At 44.6% G+C, this 23,348-nt stretch overlaps 1 protein-coding gene across 1 annotated transcript in view; it reads left to right on the forward strand.

The window, feature by feature from the left end:
* fam107b (family with sequence similarity 107 member B) overlaps positions 1 to 7,969 on the forward strand; it is a 72,230-nt gene extending 64,261 nt beyond the window's left edge. Inside the window, exons 3-4 of the mRNA XM_072241514.1 lie at positions 4,036 to 4,186; positions 5,941 to 7,969. Of these exons, the coding sequence (XP_072097615.1) occupies positions 4,036 to 4,186; positions 5,941 to 6,060 (271 nt within the window). The 3' untranslated portion in view covers positions 6,061 to 7,969. The remainder of the gene's footprint in view (positions 1 to 4,035; positions 4,187 to 5,940) is intronic.
* The last annotated feature ends 15,379 nt before the right edge of the window (positions 7,970 to 23,348 follow it).

Here is a 23,348-nt window from a genome sequence, read left to right on the forward strand (position 1 = left end):
ACTAAGCACACAGCCGTGTGATGCACCTGTGCTGATGGAGATTGTGGAGGAGACGTTTTTGCCAATGAGAACTGACTGGTGTCTGCCGGTGAGGAAATCCAGGATCCAATTGCACAAGGAGGTATTGATGTCAGGTCTTGGAGTAAAATGATTAGTTTTGAGGGATGATGGTATTTGATATTTGATTGAACTTTTCAAGATAAGAAGAGACAAGTGGACACAGAGGCATTTCCCACTGTCGTGGGATCTGGAATGGGGGACATCACTGGAGGTGCATGGGGTTCATGGAATGCCAATCAAGAATTTGGCACTGATGATCAAAGTGGGTGGCAGGGTGGAGATACATCTCTACCAAAGGAGGTGTGAGGCACTCCTTCCCTCCACTAGCCTGTAGGTCACCGTTGGGCAAGGTGTAGCACCTGCTTAGCCTCCTGATCAGGGTGACGTGAAGCCATGGGAGCAGGTGGTGGATGGTCACGTGAGCAGCTGGTGCAGATCACAAGTCCTGGTTATGTGACCACTGACACCAGGCAGACAATCTCTGAAGAGTATTGATAATGACTGGGGTCACCCACCTTGTAAAGACACTGCTCAGAAGAAGGCAATGGCAAACCACTTCTGTGGAAAAATTTGCCAAGAACAGCTGTGGTTGTGGAAAGAGCATTATCACCCACGTCATAGGATGCAGCACATAATGATGAATGATCAAACCTGAAATAAAGCCAGAAAACAAACATCTCTGATTTTAAGAAAAGTCAGTGATGAAGGGCCCTATTGCAGGACTTGGTCATGAAATTCTGACAGTCAACTGGCTTTAGGACACTAGTTGGGCCACATCTAGAGTATTGCATTCAGTTTTAGTCACCCCATTACAGGAGGGATGTGGAGGTTTTGGAGAGAGTATAGAAGAGGTTTGTCAGGATGCTGCCTGGATTAGAGGCCATGTGTACTGTAAGGCAATGCCGGACTAACGTGGGTGTTTTCTCTGGAGAGGTGGAAGCTGATAGATTACAGGTCAGGCAGAATCTGAGGATAGGAAACAGTTAACATTTCAAGTCAAAGACCTGACTTTGAACAAGGATAGAGAGTAAATCTTAGAATTGGTTTATTATTGTCACATGTACCGAGATACAGTGAAAAGCCTGTCTTGTATGCAGTTCATACAGATCAGGTCATTACATAGTGTGTTGAGGTAGAACTAGGCAAAACAATAACAATGCAGAAATAAAGTGTGAAAGCCACCAAAAATGTGCAGTACGGGTAAATGATAAAGTGCAAGATCATAATGAGGTAGACTGTGAGGCCACGGGTCCATCATGTCATACTGAAGTCTGTTAACAGCAGATAGAAGCTCCCCTTGAGCCTGGTGGTACATGCTTTCCAGCTTTTGTGTCTTCTGCTTGATGGAAGAAGGGAGAAGAGAGAATGTCTGGGGTGGCTGAGGTCTTTGATTATGCTGACTCCTTTACTGAAGGTCCTTGGAGTGGAGGTTGGTTCCTGTGAAATGCTGAGTTGAGTCCACAACTCTACAGCTTTTTGCAGCCACATGCAGAGCAGTTGCCATACTAAGCCATTCTGCATCCGGACAGAATGCTTTCTTTGGTCATCATCATCATCATGTTCCATGTCATACGACGTAGGCGATCATGGTCCCATGACCATGATTGTTCTTGGCATATTTTTCTACAGAAGTGGTTTGCCATTGGCTTCTGGGCAGTGTCTTTACAAGAGAGATGATCCTAGCTGTTCTTCAGAGATTGTCTGCCTGCCATTAGCGGTTGCATAACCGGGACGTGATATGCATACGACCATCCACCATCTGCTCCCATGACTTCACACCACCCTGATCAGGGGGCTAAGCACGTGCTATACCTTGCCAAAGGGTAACCTGCAGACTAACGGAGGGAAGGAGCACCTTACACCTCCTCTGGTAGAGACATACCTCCAGCTCGGCCTCTGTGCTTTCATTGGTACATTGATAAAAATGGTTGATGGAAGCATGGCACCTGCTTTTAGAGCATGTTATCTGTGATATTCACACCTGGGATTTTGAAGCTCTCAACTCTCTCATCCTCAACCCCTTTGATGTAAACAGGAGCAGGTGCACCAACCTCTTCCTGAGGTCAATGACCAGCTCTTTTGTTGACATTGAGGGGAAGGTTTTGTCATAACACCTTGTCACTATGTTCTCTGTCTCCTTCCTCTACTCCAATTCATTGTTGTTTGAGATCCAGCCCATTGCAGTGGCATCGTCTACAATCTTACGGATAGAGTTTGGGCAGAATTTCATCCATATGTTTGGGGCGCCACAGTAACGTAGCGGGTAGCGTGACGTTATTACAGCTCCATGCATCAGGGTTTGGAGTTCTTATCTGGCATCCTCTGTAAGCAAGTTTGTGCGTTCCTTCCCATGTCCAGGTGTTCTGGTTTCCACAAGCAGTCATGGGGTAAATGGTCATTGTAAATTGTCCCGTGATTGGGTTTGGGTTAAATCAGTGAGTTGCTGGGCAGCGTGGCTCGAAAGGCTGGAAGAGCCTGTTGCATGTTGTATCCCTAAATAAATGGAATGGAATCTGGCCACACAGTGATAAGTGTACAGGGAGTGGAGTGGGGGGGCCATGGACACAGTCTTGTGGGGCACCTGTGTTGAGAGCTTAATCATGGCAGAGGTGTTGTTCCCTATTCTCATGGATTGCGCTTAACGTTTCCATTTGGTTTCAGTTTACTTGATTGAATCTTGGGGTTTTTTTTTAATTGTTGGTGTTACTTTGGTTGGAAAGTTTTGAGTTCTGGTTTTGCCTTGCAACAGGTTAATACATTTTCAGTTTAAATGGCTCGGCTTTTTCAGTGCACGTGACTCAGGAAGTAGAAACTCGAGCACCTAGGGACTGCGGAAAGGGAGCGAGCCTGTGTAGTGGGATGCATTCCCGATTGTTCCAACCCGTTGCTCATTCCCAGATCATGGAACAAATCAATAGCACTGCATCACAGTCACAGTCAGCTTGGCAAGAGTCGGACCATAGAATGGGTCTGTTTATTGCATCAGTCTCTTTGCTGAAGTGTGTACAGTCCCTGTGCTAAGATAGAGCTGGAAGTAATCTAATTCTAGCAGATTACTTCAAGTAGTAATCATAGAACAGTGCAGTACAGGCCCTTCAGCCCACAATGTTGTGCTGACTTTTTAACCTGCTCCAAGATCAGTCGTAACCCTTCCCTTCCCCATAGCCCTGGATTGTTCTATCATCCATGTGCCTCTACCGCCCACCCCTAGCAGCACATTCCACGTCCTGGAGAGTTTTTCATTTCAGTAGCACCTTCTGTGACCCGAGTGCATCCTAGTTGGTGGTTCATTTTTTTTTTCAGTATGTATTCATTGTGGTGGTGCACGTGCTAGCCCAGTTATACACATCAAGGTCCCACAAGCAGCAGCCTGATAATGACCCTGAAGTTCTGTGTTGGTGCAAATGACCTGATGTTTTAACGTTGGCAACCATGTTGCTTTCCATTTGGTGCCCTACATTTCTTGGCATCTACCTCAAAGACCAGGCGGGCACCAAGAGAGTTCCTCGTCCAACAGTGGAGCACTCCCTGAGTAGAGAGATGGTAGGGATATTTGTATTACGCCTTCCAGTTGCGTTGTTTATTTGGGTAAGGTGTGTATGAACGCATCGATGATTGATTCTCCATCTGTCAATTCACACCACTGTCTGCGAAGAGCTTGTACGATCTCCCCATGACCACGTGGGTTTCCTCCAGGTGCTCCGGTTTCCACCCACAGTCCAAAGGCGTGCGGGTTAGTAGGTTAATTGGTCACTGTAAGTTGTTCAGTGATTGGGTAGGGTTAAATCGGGGGTTGCTGGGTGGCTCGGCTTGAAGGGCCAGGAGGATAAATATTAAGAGTTTTCTTGCTGGGAGATGTTCTGGGTAATCCGTAGGGGCGGTGGGCGCAGGCGCGCGTGTGTCTGTCCGTCCTTGCAGCTAGTCTCCGTTCTTGGCGAGCCTTGCCCTCACCACGTGGACCGTTTGCGCTTTCAGAGGCATCGCTCCTCAGAACAAGCCCGAGCTCCAGAGAGTGATGGAGCAACGCAAGAGGGACCAAGTGGTCAAGCAGAGGAAGGAGGCGGAGGCTCTGAAGAAATCTGATCTGGAGCAGGAGTTAATAAAACGACAGCAGAGGCTGGACCAGGTGGGCACAACTGAGGGAAAGCTGGGCCTTATCACCTGCAATAAAGTCCTTGGAGTCACAGTGAAAAGAAAATGGGGAGGGCTATGTATGGTTGACCCTAGAGTACATTAACGGAGAGTCAAATCACTGTGTGCATTCACGGCAGATGATCTTGTATACACCTCTATAAGGTTAGCCTACACTCCAGGAGAATAAAGTCTGAACCTGCCCAACCTTTCCCTATAACTCAGTCCTCAAGTCCCGGCAACAATACACTGAACATGTCACGTGAAACATTCTAGCACAGTACAGGCCCTTCAGGGCTCACAGTGTTGTGACAACACTTTAACCTACTCAAAGATCAATTTAACCTTTCTCTCCCGCATAGCCCTCCATTTTTCTATCATCTAAGAACCTCTTAAATGGCCCTAATGTATCTGCCTCTTCCACCACCACTGGCAGCGTGTTCCACACACCCACCACTCTCTGTGTAAAACTCTGAGGAAAAAGTCTGTCTGTCCACTCTGTCTATGCCTCTGAACATCTTATACACCTCTATTGAGTCAACTCTCATCCTCTTTCGCTCCAAAGGGAAAAGCCCTACCTTTAATTACACCAATGACTTGGCCTCCACAGCCGTCTGTGGCACTGAATTCCACACATTCACCAACTTCTGACTAAGGAAATTCCTCCTCATCCCTGTTCCAAAGAGACTTCTTTCTATTCTGAGGCTGTGCCTTCTGGGTCTAGTCTCACCCACTATTGGAAACATCCTCTACACATTCACTGTATCTAGGTTTTTCAATGTTCCATAGGTTTCAATAAGATCTCCCCGCATTCTTCTAAACCCTAGCAAGTACAGACCCACAGCCATCAAACACTCCTCATACATTAACCCTTTCATTCTCAGGATCATTCTTATGAGCCGTCTCTGAACTCTCTCCAACACTAGCACATCTCTATTAGATATGGGGCCCAGAACAGCTCAAAATATTCCAAATGTGGTCAGATCAGTGCCTTATAAAGCCTCAGCATTACATCCTGGCTTTACAGTATATTCTGGTCCTCCCGAAATGAATGCTAACATTGCTTTTACCCTCCCTACTACTGACTCAACCTGCTAGTTAACCTTTAGGGAATCATGCTCAAGGACCCACAACCCCCTTTGCACCTCCGATTTTTGAATTTTCTCCCTGTTTCAAAAATAGTCTACACCTTTGTTCCTTCTACCGAAGTGTATAACCATACACTCCCCTGCACTATATTCCACCTGCTACTTCTTTGCCCATTCTCCCAGTCTGTCCAAGTCCTTCTGCAGACTCCCTGCTTCCTCAACACTGCCTGCCCTTCCACCTAGCTTTGTACTGTCAGCAGACTTTTCTACAAAACCATCAATTCCGCCATCCAAATCATTGACATATAACGTGAAAGGAAACGTACCCAACACTGACCCCTGCAGAACACCACTAGTCCTTACAACCTCAGCATTACATCCTTGCTTTTCTATTCGAGTGCTTGCAATGAATGCTAACATTGCATTGGACTGATTGGCCTTGTTTGTGTGTTTGTGTGCACGTACGTATGTGTGCTGATACATTTTATCTCAGGTGCCAACCTTGCCTGCGTCAGTCGGATCCTGTGTGTGTGTGTATTAATAAGTAGCTTGGGATGTTGTGGAGGTGGTAATTGTTCCCATTATCGGGGATGAGCCAGGGAGTTCTGGAGAGTTGCAACGGTTTGTGAAACTGAAATCCGTTGTCTTTGCCACTTTTCAGATTGAACAGGAGCGACTGGACGCCAAAGAGAGGCGCGAAAATGCGCCGGAATTTGTCAAGATGAAAGACAACCTGCGGCGGACCCGGCAGGAGGAGAGCGCGGACATGCAGGTGTCCTAGAGGAGGGCGTGGCCGCAGGATTCCCGGAGCGGTTCCCCGGGGGACCATCTCCATGGCGGCAGCTTGACAACGGACCCAGGCAGCTCGAGCTTCCCAGCACGTGCTTCCCCCTACCTCACTGCCTTCTTCCCCCCACCCTCCCCCAGCACGCCTCCCACTGTGACTCTGAGCAGCGTCATCAACCCCCCCCCCCCACCGACCCCCAGCTGCAGCGCGGGAGCGCGTGCGGATGTTTGGGAATATAGGGGTGGAAAGACAGGAGAACTGGTGGAATTCAACTTTGGAAAAACGCGAGCTAACAACAAAACAAAGGGAACCACCCCAGAAGACAGAGACTGAAAATTTGTCTGCATGCTGTTTAGACCGTCCATGGGCAGGAAATTCGACTTTGCAGATGATGGACTTGTCATAAAATGTTAGTGTATTCACACCCGATCCCAGGGAAGAGATCAGATACCAAAGTCGAATTTCAGCCTTTGTCAGACTCTTGTTTACTGTGGGATGTTACGGCAAGAAGCCTTCTTTTGGAATGTGTTTAGAAATGGCCATAGGTAGGCGACAAGTATCCTATTTGGCCACGGCCTCTAAAGCCCACCTAAGGTTCTTGGTGACCAATCCACTTCTGTTAAAAGTCTTATGTTCGGGATACTCTCAGTACAAACCAAGTGGACGTGCTTCTATCACGTCAGCGATAGAAGTTAACCAGGATTTTGTCAAACGATGTTACTAACTCACTCATTATCATCAGTGATAGCCTTTTCTAAGCTTCAGTTATTAGGGGTTCCCAATCTGGGGTTCACAGACCCCCTCGGTTAATGGTAAGGCTCCATGGCATAAAAAAAAGTTTGGGTAGCCCTGAGTTACCGGATTTCAGGGGCAATTCGTCCACGGTTATGTAAACTGTACCAGCATTTCGCTGCCTATTACCTTATCTCTGAGGTTCCCATAGCCAATGCAGAATAATCCAAGTGGATAATTTTTCTGACGCAGTCACGAACCTAACATAATGCAAAAAAAAAGGATCTTTCCTCCTCTGAATATCCTTCCGGATTTGGACATCTGGATTGGTGACTGTGTATTCCTGATTTTGATAAGTATTTTCAGTTTTGTTTTTATATATTGTTTGCAATGTCTCTCAACAAATTCTATAATACTTGTGCTGATTTAATACTGGGAACGGATTTATATTTTGCCTCTCTGATGAGTAGGAAATTTTGTAATGCTGGCTCCCTCTCGTCTATGCACCATAGCTGTGCACGGTGTTGAAGTGAGCAGCGGATCTGATGCTCTTGCCGTGTCGATGAAAAGACAGACGTGTCATTTTCTGCGGAATGGATCGTGGTGTGATTTCAGCGGGGTGGGGGGGGGATTGCATTTTGCAGTGAAATGGCAGTGATACGAAAACTGTGGAAAGGTTAAAAATAATTGCCTTGAAGTTGGTGTATTGTCGCGTTTTAAATATGATTTGGTCAATAGGGAGATTCACGATTGTAATTGTCGATCTGTTAGTGTTGTGTGATCATATTGGTATTCTCTGAATTTGTTGATATATTGTCTTGCCTAAAGCTTTGCATCGCTCCTTAAAATGGGCAGAAGACAGATGTGTCGTCCTTCTGACATTTCACCTGGCCGCTTGTCCCAGCAGACCAGAGAATTATTTCAAGGCCAGGTTATCTACACTGTGGAACTCTTACTGTGGTAACTGAGGCATCTCACCAGGAATCGATCAGTCCAATTGCCTCCATTTTGCAGCAAACTAGAAGGCTTTTATTGATGGCTCAGTATCGGTGAGAGTAGTCGTTTGATTGTACCGCCCCAGTATATTGAAAAGCCAGGAGTAGTCTGGGGCAACCCGTTCACAAGGGGCTGCCTCTCTAAACGTGTTGCTTCAATAAAGAAAAAAAAACAACGCTGAGCGGCTGCCTTTTTCTTGATTTTAATTTCCATCGGTGTCTGTGGGGGAGACAGAGTTGGTGTCAGATTGATAACCTTCCACCAGAACTGAAACGTTAAAGACTTGTGTAGCCGTTTAAATTTGACCACTTTGAAAGGGGCAGATGCACCAATTACACATACGAAGGATGTAATGTGTCCTTTGAAGGTGCTAAACGGTCAGTAGTTGTTCATCGAAATTGGTAATGAGGCAATATACTGAGCTGCAAAAGCTGGCATTTCCCAGTGGCCACCCATTTCAATTCTAGTTCCCATTCCCATTCTCACGTGTTTGTCCATGGCCTCCTCTACTGCCACGATGAGGACAAACTCGGGTTGGAGGAGCAATACCTCATTTTTCATCTGGATAGCCTCCAACCTGATGACATGAACATTTGATTTCCCTAATTTCCAGTCATTTCCTCTGCCTTCTCTCTTTTTCCATTCCCCATTCTGGCTCCCCCCTTACCCTTTTCCTCACCTACCCATCACCTGTCTGGTTCTCCTCCCTTTTTTCCCCATGGTCCTTCATCTGTTCTTATCAGATTCCTCCTTCAGCCCTTCCATCTACCCCCTCCCAGCTTCTTACTTCATCCCGCCCCCCCCCATCCACCGCCTTCCCCCTCACCTGGCTTCACCTGTCACCTTCTAACTGGTAGTTCCTCCCCTTCCCCCATCTTCTTATTCTGGCTTCTGCCCTCTTCCTTTCATTTCGACACACACACACACCCTCCAAGAGGACCACAAACTTTTTTTGGGGGGGGGGGTTGTTGCGTGCCTCAGTGACCCGGAGAGCTGTGTTGGCTGGAGTCAGGGCTTTGTGCTTTGACTCTTAGTGGGGTCACCCATGCCAAACAGGTGAAAGGGTAGAGGCCAGACTGAGAGTGGTCCACCGGTCCCCCGGGTTCAGGGGTTCAGCTCAGGGCGAACAACCCTGACGGGTAAAATAAAACTGTTACGAAACAGCAATGAAGAAAATCTTCATTGCTGCCCTAAACGTCAGTGGCTTAACAGACAGTAACTAATTAACACACACACACAGTAATGGACCCTTGGATGATCAGAGGCATAGATGAATGGGCAGCTAGAGACATTTTCCCAGGGCTAATACAAGGGAGTATTACAAGAAGAAATTGCAGGTGGGATTTCAGAGGGTTTTTTTTTTACACAGAGTGTGGTGAGAGTGTGGAACATGCTGCCAGGGGTGGTGGTATAGCCGGATACAACCGTACAGGTACAGGCATTACCGATTCCATTGTGGTCCATTAATAGCCCATTACATTTGGCAGAGGTGGGGAGATTTTTTTATTAATATGCAAATCTATTCAGCTGGGTTTTCACTGCTTCCATTCAATCCCTCAAACCAAAGCAGAGACAGAAAGACTTCATTAAAAACAGTTGTCATGGCTACAGTTTTAAAAATACAGTGCATCAGAAATCAGATGGCAGAGGGAAAGAAGCTGTTCCTGAATCACAGAGTGTGTGCCCCCCTCCCTGATGGTTGCAATGAGCCGAGGGCATGTCCTGGGTGATGGGGGTCCATATGATGGATGATGCTTCTTGAAGATGTTCTGGGTGCTGGTGTCCATGGTGGAGCTGGCTGAGTTACGACTTTCTGCAGCTTTTCCCAATCCTGTGCAGTGCCTCCACCCCCCATACCAGACAGAGACGCAGCCAGTTAGAATGCTCGCCACTGTACATCTGCAGCAATTTGTGCGAGTCTTTGGTTACATACCAAGTATATCAGCCTCCCTGAAGCTAATTTGAGATGACATCAAACTAGCAAAATGTCGCTCTCAGTGTTGTACTGAGGGGATGTGGTAAAGCTGATAGCAGGGGTGTCAAAGGTTGCCTACTGGTCAGAGTCGGACCTCACACAGAGGAGGATGGTTGTGGTTGCTGGAAGACAGTCACCTCAGACCCAAGGGACAGCAGTGCGGGACTTCCCTGGGGCTCAGCCGTCTTCAACAATGTCCTTCCTTCCATTCAAAGTGGGGATGTACACTGAGATTACACAATATTCCACTCCAAACACAAACTTCCCAACAAAAATGAAACAGCCCATAGCTGCCTGCATCAGGACCTGGAGAATATTCAGGCAAGGTCGTTAAGTGGTAAGAGACACAGTAATGTAGTAGTTCATTCATCACCATCATGTGCCGTGTCTATGACATCATCATTATGTGCCGTGCCCATTGCATGACCGTGATTGTTATTGGCAAACTTTTCTACAGAAATGGTTTGTCATTGGCTTCTTCTGGGCAGTGTCTTCACAATATGGGTAACCCCAACCATTATCAATACTCTTCAGAGATTCTCTGGTGATGGCATATCCAGGACTTGTGATCAGCACCAGCTGCTCATACGGCCGTCCACCACCTGCTCCCCTGGCTTCACGTGACCCTGATCAGGGTGGGGGGAGGCCTAAGCATGTGCTACACCTTGCCCAAGGGTGACCTGCAGGCTAGTGGAGGGAAGGAGAACCTTACACCTCCTTTGGTAGAGACACATCTCCACCCCGCCACCGTGTAGTAGTTGGTGTTGCTATTACAGTATCAGCGACCCAGGTTCAGTCCCTGCCACTGCTGTAAGGAGTCTGTACATTCTCCCTGTGACCACCGGTGTCCTCTGAGTGCCCCAGTTTCCATCCACATTCCAAACACGTGCAGATCAAAATCAGGTTCATTATTATTGTCTACAAAATATCCATAGATTTATGATTATGAAGACACGTAGTCCTCTTTTATTGTCATTTAGTAATGCATGCATTAAGAAATGATACAATATTCCTCCAGTGTGATATCACAAAACACAGGACAGACCAAGACTGAAAAAACTGACAAAACCACATAATGATAACATACAGTTACAAACAGTGTAACAATACCGTAACTTGATGAAGAAGTCCGTGAGCACAGTAAAGTTCAAAGTTTCTCAAATGTCCCACATCTCACGCAGACGGGAGAAGGAAGAAAAACTCTCCCTACAATCCACAATCCGACTCTGAGTCATCCGAAAACTTCGAGCTCTGATCAGCTCTCCGACACCGAGTACTGAGCACCATCTCTATCCGAATGATTCAACCTCCTTCTCAGTCGCCAAAAGCAGGCAAGGCCGGGGATTTTGAGGTCTACCCTCTGAAAGATTCACGACCTTTCACGAAAGATGGTGATAATAAACCCAATTCTGTTCCTAATGTATAGGTTAGTAGATTAAAATCAGAATTCTAACCTGCACAACATTCAGGACCAACCACAACTTCTCAACAACTGAAGCCGCCCATCGCCGTCTGCATCAAGGCATGGACAATATTCACGCTAAACTGGTAAGTGGTGAGAGACAAAGATCACAATAATAAAAAACACAATAAATATAAATACATAAGATAGCTAGATAGCTTATGTAAATAGATTGTATGTCCATAAAACGACACTATACACAGGAGTGTCTGTACCTAAGGTGGGAGGATGAGGAGGGAACGTCAATTCAGATCAAGAGAGGCCTGAGTCGGCAATTTTCATGCCTTACAGGGTGCAGATTGGAACCTAAGGTGACTGACAGGAAATGATAAAGTAGCGGTGGTTGGGAGTGTGTTGCATAATAGTTGGTGATCAAGTTTAATTATTATTCAATCATTCATGAATACAGCCAAATGAAACAGCGTTACACCAGGGCCAAGGTGCAAAACACAGTGCCAACAGTTATACGTAGCACAAGATAGTGAGCACAGATATCAGTAAAATACAGTCCAAGACCCTGACTCCACGAATGTTGCAGCAGTCTGCAGTTGAACACAATACAGCTTGCCTTCTGTCAAGTGAGCACTAGGGGGCAGAACCACACTGTCTCTGGTGGAACGCACCGAGTCCAACGCCTGTCTCCTGGGTGGCAACACCGCTGCTAGAGTCCATGCCAGCTGTAACATTATTGTACTCAAACATCTTCTGAACTTTCAAAGTTGCCTCTAGGCTTTTCAATATTGTACTACCTGTATATGGAAAGAGCTGTCTGGATGGCCTGTTGAACAAAATTTTCATTATATTTCGTACGTGTGGGCACCACAGTGGTGTAGCAGTCAGTGCAAAGCCATTACAGCTCAAGGCCTCAGAGTTCAGAGTTCAATTCCAGCGTTCTCTGTAAGAAAGTTTGTGCATTCTTCCCGTGTGCATGCTTGGTTCCTTCGGGTGCTCCGGTTTCTTCCCATGGTCCAAAGACATGCCGGTTAGTTGGTTAATTGCTCATTGTAAATTGTCCCGTGATTAGGCTAGGGTTATGTAGGTGGATTGCTGGGCGGCGTGGCTCGAGGTCCGGCTGTGTCTCTAAATATAAATATGTGACATTAATATATCAGCTTCCAACAGCACATTGGAAACAGCTGCAAGAATTAGGCTTGATATCAGGGATGGACAGTGATTCCCGCTGACACCCAACTCCCAGGAGGTGAATATCAGAGAGGAAAATGGATAGTTAATAAAGTGAAGCAGGGATTGGTTCACCCACACATCAGGACCAATAACGTTGGAACAAAGCAGAGACTGGTGTAAGTCAAAGCATTTATCCTGGCAAGAACAGCAGGGTAATGCACATGCATCAGTACTAAAGCGAGCGCAGTTTAATGGAATTGCCTTTCTGGGATTATCTTGCTGTTGACTTGCATGTTAGATGTGAGATATAAGGTGTGTTTGAGATCGCTCTGAGTCTGCACTCGCTGGAGTTTTGAAGAATGGAGGGTGAGGAGGATCTCATTGAAACCTATCAAATATTGAAAGGCGAGGAAAAAGTGAAATTGAAAATGTGTAAGACATTGCTGAGGCTTAATTTGGAGTACTGTGTCCAGTTTTGATCACCTACCTGATTCAAAAGTTCAAAGGTTCAAAGATTCATTTTCTTGTCAAAGTATGCATGTACAATACAATACTGGGCTTTTCCATGAGTCATCTCGGCCCTATTCAGGACCCCGTCTCTGATCTCCACGAGGCAGCTCTCTGCACACAGCAGAGTGCTAAACCATTCGATCGATTTCCAATCTGCATGTTGCTGGCTCCAACAGTTTCCGTAACACAATCAAGACAAAGAGAACAAGCAGAGCATAGAGAAAGTGAAATAATTGGCTATCTGGAAGATGGCACCTGAGGAATCATTGTTTGCTGGCACCATCTTGACCAAAAGATGTATATAATGTTGAAAGAGTACAAAGAAAATTTACAAGGACGTTGCCAGGACTTGAGAACGGGAGATATATGGAAAGATGGAATAGGTTAGATCTTTATTCCCTGAAACATAGAAGATTGAGGGAGATTTGATGGAGGTTATCAAAATTTTGGCATTCAACACCATTGTTCCACAGACCTTGGTGAACAAACTTCTCAGTCTAAATACATCTCTGTGCAACTGGATGTTGGACTTCCCAATGAACAGACCTCAGATAGTCAGGCTGCACAACCGTGTCTCCCTGCTCATCATCCACAACACTAGTGCCCCCAGGGTAGTGTGCTGTATACACTGCTCACATGTGACTGTTCGGCCAAATAACCGCATTGTCAAGTCCGCCGATGTCGTGACAGTGGTGGGGCTCATCACCAATGACGATGAGACGACCTACAGAGAGGAGGTGGAAGAACTTGCAAATAACCTCTTCCTTAATGTCTACAAGACAAAGGAGATGGTTATCGACTTCAGGAGAACTTCCATCACTCAGAGGCTCCTTTACATTGGTGGCACAGCAGTGGGAACTGAGCAGGTTCAAAGTCCAGGGAGCGCACATCACAAACAACCCCCATGGCCCCAGAACACGTCCTACACAGTCGAGGAAGCTCACCAACACCTCCACTTTCTGAGGAGGCTGAAGAGAGCTGGACTTTGCACATCCATACTCACGTCATTCTACCAATGCACAATGGAGAGCATCCTGACAATCTGCATCACTGTACGGTGTGGAAACTGCACTGCAGCAGACAGAAAGTTTCTACAACGGGAAGTCAAAACTGCCCAACACATCACTGGCACCAGCTTACCCACATTCAAGGATGTATCTACAGAAAGTGCCGGAAAAGGACCAATAACATCATGAAGGATCCCACCCACCCTGCTCATGGACTGTTTGTTCCACTCCCATCGGGGAGGAGGCTATGCAGCATAGACTCAAAAACAGTTACTTTCCACAAGCAGTGAGGCTGATCGACACCTCCACCCACTACTTCATCATTTCCCGTCAGTCACCTTACGTACGGCCTAATGTCACTTTATGGACTTACAATCAATCTGTGTATATACTGTAAACTATCTTATGTATTTATATTCATTGTGTTTTTTCACTGTGTTCTTTATCTTTTGTGGGTTTTTTTGTATTTCATCAGATTCGGAGTAACAATTATTCTGTTCTCCTTACACTCATGTACTGGAAATGACATTAAACAATCTTGAATCTTGAATCTTAAATCTAGCCTCCCCAGCATTGAGGCAATGCCTCAAAAATGCAGAATCCAACACTAAGGAACCTCACCACCCAGGACATGTCCTCTTCTCATTGCTACCATCAGGGAGGAGCCTGAAGACACACACTCAATGATTCAGGAACCTGCCATCAGTTTTCCGAATGGACATTGAAGCCATGAACAACACCTCGCTATTCCTTTTTGTGCACTATTTATTTTGTAATTTATAATTGTTTTAATTTCTTTGCCATTTATTGCTCCTCCAAAATAATAATCTTCATTGCATTTAAGTCAGTGACTATAAATCTGACTGATTCTGAAGTTACATGTTGTCAGAGTTTGGAAAATGTCTCCCTCAGGAGGACAGATGGTGAACTACATGTCGCTACAGAAACTCCAAAATTTGCATTTATATTGTTCAAAGTAAATTTATTATCAACGTACATATATATCACCATATACAACCCTGAGATTCATTTTCTTGTGGGCATACACAATAAATCGATAGAATAACTATAACAGAATCGATGAAAGCCTGCACCAACTTGGGCATTCAACCTGAGTACAAAAGACAACAAACTGTTCAATTCAACAAGAAAGAAGTATTAATAATAAATAAATAAGCAATAAATATCAAGAACATGAGATAAAGATCCCTTGAAAGTGAGTCCATAGGTTTTGGGAACATTTCAGTGATGGGGCAAGTGAAGTTGAGTGAAGTTATCTCCTTTGGTTCAAGAGCCTGGTGGTTGAGGGGTCGTAACTGTTCCTGAACCTGGTGGTGTGGGTCCTGAGGCTCCTGTACCTCCTTTCTGATGGCAGCAGCGAGAAGAGAGCACGTCCTGGGTGGTGATGATGGATGCTGCTTTCCTGCGACAGTTCTCCATGTATCTGAAAATAACTCCCATCAGGGTCTTTTTACCCTTGCAGTTTCTTAACTCTACCCACAAGGATTCTGAATCTTCTTAACATATGTCAGTTCTTTCTAAGGATTTGATTTAATTTTTTACCAACAGAACCAGCCCACCCCCCTGCCTACCTGCCTGTCCTTTCGATGGGCAGTGGACGGCATGCAAAACAAGACCTTCACTATAGCGTGGTACACGTGGCAATCACAAAACAAGTTACCAATTACCAGATTGCTGTTTATCTTGACTTTAACCCCTGCCCATTTTGTGCAGTCCATAGAATTGTTACCACTGCTGAGGGAGAAGGCAGATTCTGACGACTAGTCAGATGTGTACGGTGCACGGGCACGATGGGAATTAAACTGCCCCCTGAAGCAGTCACCTACCGATTGATGTTGAATCACCTACCCACTGATGCTGGGTCACCTACCCACTGATGCTGGGTCACCTACCCACTGATGCTGGGTCACCTACCCACTGATGTTGAATCACCTACCCACTGATGTTGGGTCACCTACCGACTGTTGCTGGGTCACCTACCCACTGATGTTGAATCACCTACCGACTGATGCTGGGTCACCTACCGACTGTTGCTGGGTCACCTACCCACTGATGTTGAATCACCTACCGACTGATGCTGGGTCACCTACCCACTGATGCTGGGTCACCTACCGACTGTTGCTGGGTCACCTACCCACTGATGCTGGGTCACCTACCGACTGATGCTGGGTCACCTACCAACTGATGTTGGCTCATGTGGGAGTGGAACACTGTTTTTCTCCAAACACAGCAGTAAAATCCCATGGCCAGGAGAGAAGGTTCCAAATGATAAATCAAAAACAATCTAGACAATGGCCAATCTAGACAATGCCGAACTGGTAATCTTGCCCTCACCAGTGCACTGATTCCTTGCATTTGCCCTACCAAGGTGCAACCCCTCACATTTATCTGGGTTAAGCTCCATCTGCTATTTCTCTGCCCATATCTGCAACTGATCTATGTTGTGCAGTATCCTTTGTACGTAAGAGACCTGATGAGTTTTAAAGGCAAAGAGTGGTCACACTAAATATTGATTTGATTTAGGTTTTTTACTGTTTACTGCTCTTTATAGTAAATTTTCTGATGCTTAGAAACTTTTCAACATTTTTGAAACTACTTTGCTTTAAATATGCGCCCAAGTCTTTTGACCAGTACCGTATTTCCTTTCCGCCGTGTCTGCAGGCTACTTAAGTCTGGTGACAGGACATCACTGGCTCTTTGTCGTTCGAAATAGGCAGCAGATTGCCATGTCACCTGGGTTTCAGTATGACAACTGATAACAGCCCCCAGAAGGCAGCATCAGCCTTCAAAGTTAATGCAGTGTCAACAGCAATCATGTCGGGGCAAACATTAATATTGCAGAGCGATTTTTAAAAATTATTTAATTGAAGTCGTATTTGATTTGTGAGTTTCCAAGATTGCTAAAGCAACCTGGGATTCACGTTCTGTCAGTTATCCTTCATTAGATTGGAAACACTGGAGACATTACCAATGAAATTCAGCTGTCGTCCTCTATAATCAGGCAACCTTCTCATTCAGGGGGCTCAAGAAACTCAGAGAGTCGTCGTCAACCCTTACCAATTTGTATTGATGCACCATAGGAACATCCTACCCAGATGCATCGTGGCTTGGTTCAGAAACAGCTCTGCACGTGACCACAAGAAACTGCAGAGAGTTGTGGACACAGTTCATCACGTTACAGACACCAGCTCCTCTCCGTGGACTCTGCCTCCACTTCTCGTTCTCTCAGTAAAGCAGCCAAGATAATCAAAGACCCCACCCACCCCAGACATTCTCTCTTCTCCCCTTTCCTGTTGGGCAGAAAATACAAAAACCTGAAAACACATACCGCCAGGCCCAAGGACAGCTTGTATCGTGCTGTTGAACAGTTCTCTAGTGCCATAAATTGGACTCTTGACCTCACAATCTACCTCATTATGATCCTGCACCTCACTCTGTGCCTGCACTGCACTTTCTCTGTAGCTGTTACACTTTATTCTGCATTCTGTTTTGTTTAACCTTTGTCACTTTCGTGAATAATGGGGATATCATTGTGATCTTCAAAGTTCAAAGTGTGTATACCATATACAACCCTGGGACTCATCTCCTTGCAGGCAGCCACAAAACAAAGAAACACAATTGAATCCACGAAAGACACAACAAAGACTGACAAACATCCAAAGTTTAAAAAATTAACCAATTGCGCAAACAATTAAAATGGTAAATAAATAAAACTATCTGAAGAAACCATTCTATAATCAACGTTCTCTCTAATTTTTTTTACAGCTATATAGACTAGCCATTGCTTTGTGCAGGAATTTTTTACACTGTCTGAAACCTGCGTGCCAATAAAGGTTATGTGCACAGGAGCATTTCAGTCACTATGCGGCCGTTTACCTGCACAGCTTAGAGGGAGCAGTGTCCATAATCTATGAACTACTATAACTTCAGAACCATTGTCCCTACAGAGATCCTATGAATTCCCAGGATATAGTTTGTTAAATCCAAGAAATGTATTGAGTTTTTATTCCATTCATTAATGTCTTTAAACAGTACTTGTAATCTCCAATTTTTACTTAGTTCTCTTTGTAATATTTAAAAAATTAATTAAAAATTATGCTTTTTCCTTCTTGTGTTGTAGACTATGATTGGCTGAGATCATAAGACCATAAGACATAGGAACAGAATTTGGCCAACAGGCCCATCGAGTCTGTTCCACCATTCCATTTCAACCCCGTTCTCCTGCTTTTTCTTCATAGCCTTTGCCACCCTGACTAACCAATAACCTATCAACCCCCGCTTTTTATACATCCAATGACTTGGCCTCCACAGCTGTCTGTGGCTACAATTTCTTCTCATCTGTTCTAAATGGACATCCTTCTACTCTGAAGCAGTGCCCTCTGGTCCTAGACTCTGTCACGGTTGGCAACATTCTCTCCACGTCCACTCTATCTAGACATTTCAATATTCCATATGTTTCAGTGAGACCCCTCCCCCCATTCTTCTTTTCTTTCTTTTCAAATCTTTTTATTATTATTATATTATTCGAAAATAATACGAGTACATCGAAGTAAGCAACACTTACAACGTCTCAAGGAAAAACAACAATCATTTTAAAGATTGAAAAATTTTGGTGATAATGCAAAAACCCTACTAAGCAGAAAAAGTGGGGAAAAACCCATTAGGTGTTCAACCCCGGAGCCATGCGTCATACAAAAAGCTTCTAAAGATAAACATCAAACTGCCAGCAAGAAAAGAAATACTAAAAATTTACAATTAGATCGTGGAGGAAATCTATCAATTAACTCAACTGATAATAACAAGCAAATGAACCCCATCTTTTCACAAAATCAAATAAAGGTTCAAAGGTTCAACTTCTAATTTTCTCCAAACTAAGACATAGCATCACTTGAGAGAACCATTGTGACAAAGCGGGAGCTGATGTATCCTTCCACTTCAACAAAATGGCCCTCCTAGCTATCAATGTAACAAATGCAATAACATGTTGGTCAGACACAGAGATACCACGGATATTTTGAGGAATTATTCCAAAAAGCACAGTTAATTTGTTAGGTTGTAAATTAATTTTAAGTGCTTTAGAAATTGTCAAAAAAACTGACTTCCAGAACTGTTCCAGTACAGAACAAGACCAAAACATGTGTGTCAGTGTACCCCCCATTCTTCTAAACCCCAGCGAGTACAGAATCAGTTTGCAAAGGGTTAAGTCGGAACTGTGAATAATTAGTACCTTCCAAGGGAGTGTGTGGTGAACTTGACATCAGTGGAGACTTGCCTCTCTATTGTTGATTCAGAATGTGAGTTTGTGAATCAGACATCAAAAAGCAACCAGCTTTCCTGGTTTCCTGTTGAAAATTAAGATGTGATTCACCAGTGAAAACAACAGATATATGAAACCATAACTCACTACACCGGGCATGAGGTTCAGAACTGTTGAATTTTGGTGTTTTTGATCCAAGATTCTTTTGAAAGTTAGGAAAGAGGCATAAACCTTGTTTCTTCACAAAAGTTTTATTAAGTGCTAATGGAACAGACAGAGTTTGAAACTTTTTATTATTATGTATTGCAATGTACTGCTGCCACAAAACAACAAATTTCCTGACATATGGCAGTGATACTAAACCTGATTCTGAGTAGTTGGGTTAATGGAGAAAGGAAAGGAGAAGCAAAGAAGAAAAAGAAGATGGCGGGCCAATGTTTTCTGCCCTTCTTATATCACAGGTAAGAAATAATTCATTCAAATTTGTAGATAAGAGTTAACCAGTTGGATAGTCCTATTCAAATAATGTAATACCAGAGAAACTTCCACTGTAACCACTAGGGGGCATACTGAACAATTGCATATACAAAAGTGACTACAGTGGAGTCCGGTTAATTGGGGCATTGGTTAATCAGGGCAGCTGCTTATTTGGGACAACTCTTAAAGAACAAACAATAAATCTAGAAACGAGGTTGGATTCCCCTCATTTGTTTGGGACAGGAGACTGTTGCAGAACAGTTTCTAACTAACATCAGTCGCATATACTTGCATGGCCATTAGAGACTAAAACTGTGATTAGAGTGAACAGTTTATAAATGACCTCAGTTGCATGTGTTTGCGTTGAAAAAGCAGTGATTTTTGTCCATGATAGTTGGCAAGAAATAAGCAAAAAGACAATGCTGACCTGTTTTTCTTACCACGAATTCTAGCATTCAGGCTTGGAAATGCCAGAAATGGGGTAAAAATGAAATGATTTCACAACTTCAACAAGTTAGCAATTACAAAAGTATTGACCATCAATCAACTTGAATGTTACAATGAAAATGAAGATTTGGAGGATGAAATCGTCGAAAGCATTGTATGAAGGCAGTCTGTTTTCTACACTAGCTGTCTGCACTGATTTTGTTCAATTACAGTCAATCAAAAGAACACAGCAGCACACACTAGATAAATTCCTTGTGGACCTAATACACAGTTTTATAGTACTGTAGTGGTATTGATTGTGATCTAATTTGTTCTGTGTTTCATTTAAATACATAAATTGTTGCTGTTAAATGATTGTTTGTCTTTTTAACTAATTCCATGAAACTTTGGCTCATTGGAGCAGCTGATTACTTGAGCCAAAATGCCCCAATGTGTTCGAATTAACTAGAATCCACTGTATATAAAATTCAAGCAGGAATAGGTTGTTAAACTGCACAGAAAATAACAATTGTGCGGTCTAATCCAACAGTACTGTACCAGGAGAATTACCTTTGCAAATGCACGATCTATCTTCCTGTTAAAACAGCAGCTCTTGGAATTATTCATGGTATTTAAGTCCATCTCCTTCCCACCGTCAGCCGCTCGCCAGAGCCCTCTGCCCAGAGCCAGTCTTTCAGGCCGTCCCCGGGTGTAGCCCATCAGATCCTGCCTCTCCTTGGAATCAGAATCAGGTTTAATATCACTGGCATTTCTGATGTTGTGAAATATCTGTGGAAGCAGCACACTGCAATACTTGAGATAAGATATAGGAGCAGAGTTAGATCCTTCTGGCCCATCGAGTCTGTTCTGCCGTGGCTGATCCATTTTCCCTCTCAGCCCCAATCTCCTGCCTTCTCCCCCAAAACATAAGAATAAAAGAGCAATAAATCACATTAAGAAATATATTTTTAAAAATTAAAATTAAATTAGTAGTGCATAGCTTCACGTGTCGATTCAGAAATCTAATGGCGGGGGGGGACAAAGCCGTTCCTGAAATGTTGAGTGTGTGCCTTCAGGCTCCTGTAACTCCTCCCTGATGTAAATATTTGGAAATTATTGTTCAGGGAAAAACAACAATGAATTTAAATTCCAATTACTTGTAACATAGAACGTGTATTCAGTTGCCAATTTATTAGGTACCTCCTGTTGTGTTCAGTTCTGGTCATCTCATTACAGGAAGGGCGTGGAAACTTTAGAGAGGGTGCAGAGGAGGTTTACCAGGATGCTGCCTGGATTAGAGAGCATGTCTTATGAGGATAGGTTGAGTGAGCTAGGGCTTTTTCCTTTAGAGCAAAGGAGGATATGAGGTGACTTGATAGAGTTGTACAAGATGATAAGAGGCATAGATCAAGTGACTGCCAGCAACTTTTTTTTCCTAGAGCAGCAATGGCTAGAACATAGGACACAGAACATGGAACGTTACAACACAGTACAGGCACTTCAGCCCATTATGTTGTACTGACCTTATAACCTACTTTAAGAACAATCTTTATTGGGTTCACCTGCTTGTCAATGCAAATATCTAATCAGCCAATCACGTGGCAGCAGCTCAATGCGTTAAAGCAGGCAGACAAGGTCGAGAGGTTCAGTTGTTGTTCAGACAAAACATCAGAATGGTGAAGGAGTGACTTTGACTGTGGAATGTTTGTTGGTGCCAGATGGGGTGGTTTGAGTATCTCAGAAATTGCTGATCACCTGGGATTTTCATGGACAACAGTCTCTAGAGTTTAAAGAGAGTGGTATGAAAAACAAATAAAAATATCCAGTGAGCGGCAGTTCTGTGGGTGAGAACACCTTGTTAATGACAGAGGACAGAGGAGAATGGCCAGACTGGTTCAAGCTGACAGGAAGATGACAGTGACTAAAATAACCACATGTTACCACAGTGGTGTGCAGAAGAGCATCTCTGAATGCACAACAAGTCGGACCTTGAAGCTGGTGGGCTACAGCAGCAGAAGACCATGTCAGTGAGTGATAATAAACCTGATTTTGATTCAGATTCTGGTTCTGATCGTGCATGTGATTCCACCTCTCACCACAGTGTGTCAGTGTTGAGCCTTAACTTGCATCCCATGTTGAATTTCACATCACAAAACCAGGACAAAGTTGATTACATCTGTTGCTAACCTATGTTTAAATTTATAAACTCACTCATCACTCTCTCCTCGAGCTTAGTGAACTCCACATGCTCCACAGACAATGCTGTACACATTGAGGACAGGTGAAATAGGAGCCACACTATTGGACTGATATTCAGAGCTGCACCAATGACCCCTTCTCCCGTCTTCAGCCCTCCTCCTCTTCCTGGACACCCTGCTCTGGTCTTCTACCTGTTCTGGACCTTTTCATTGCTAACTGCTGACTAGACGTCAACGGTCTCTACCTCACCACCCCTCTCTCCAATTCCAACCTCGCTCCTTCTGAACACTCTGCTCTCCACTCTCTCTGCACCAATCCTAACCCGCAGATAAGGGGTCGCTGTAGTAGTCTGGCGGACCGTCCTCTACCTTGCTGAGGCCAGGCGACAACCCTCAGACACCTCCTTTTACCTACCCCCTGAACAGAACCCCATTAAGAAACACCAGGCCATTGTCTCCCACACCATCTCCAACCTCATCCACTGCCACCAACATCAGAGTTCCCTCACCCTGCACCTCCCATTTCTACCTCCTGCCCAAGATCCACAAACCTACAGACCTATTGTTTCTGCTTGAACTCATATCTGCATACCTCGACTCAGTTTTATCCCCCACCCCCCAATTCAGTCCTTTCTTATCTACACCTGTGACACCTCACACTCTTCATCTTTTCAATGATTTCAAGTTCCCTGGCCCTGATCATTTTATTTTCACTATGGACGTCCAGACCCTATATACTTCCACCCGTTTCAGGAGGGCCTTACAACTCTCTGTTTCTTTCTGGACACCAGAACCAACCAGTTGTCCTCCACCACCACTCTCCTCCGTCTGGTGGAAATTGTCCTCACTCTCAATTGTTTCTTCTTTAGCTCTTCCCACTTCCTCCAAACCAAAGGTGTAGCATAGGCACCCGCCTGGGTCCCAGCTATGCCTGGCTTTTTGTCGGCTATGTGGAACAGTCTTTGTTCCAAGCCTACACTGGCGTCACTTCCCCCACTTTATCTAAGCTACACTACATCAACAATTGCATTGGTGCTGCTTCCTGCACCGAAGCCGAGATCGTCAGCTTCATCAATTTTGCCTTCAACTTCCACCC

This window comes from Mobula birostris, chromosome 23, assembly GCF_030028105.1.
Source record: "Mobula birostris isolate sMobBir1 chromosome 23, sMobBir1.hap1, whole genome shotgun sequence".
Lineage (NCBI taxonomy): Eukaryota > Metazoa > Chordata > Chondrichthyes > Myliobatiformes > Myliobatidae > Mobula > Mobula birostris.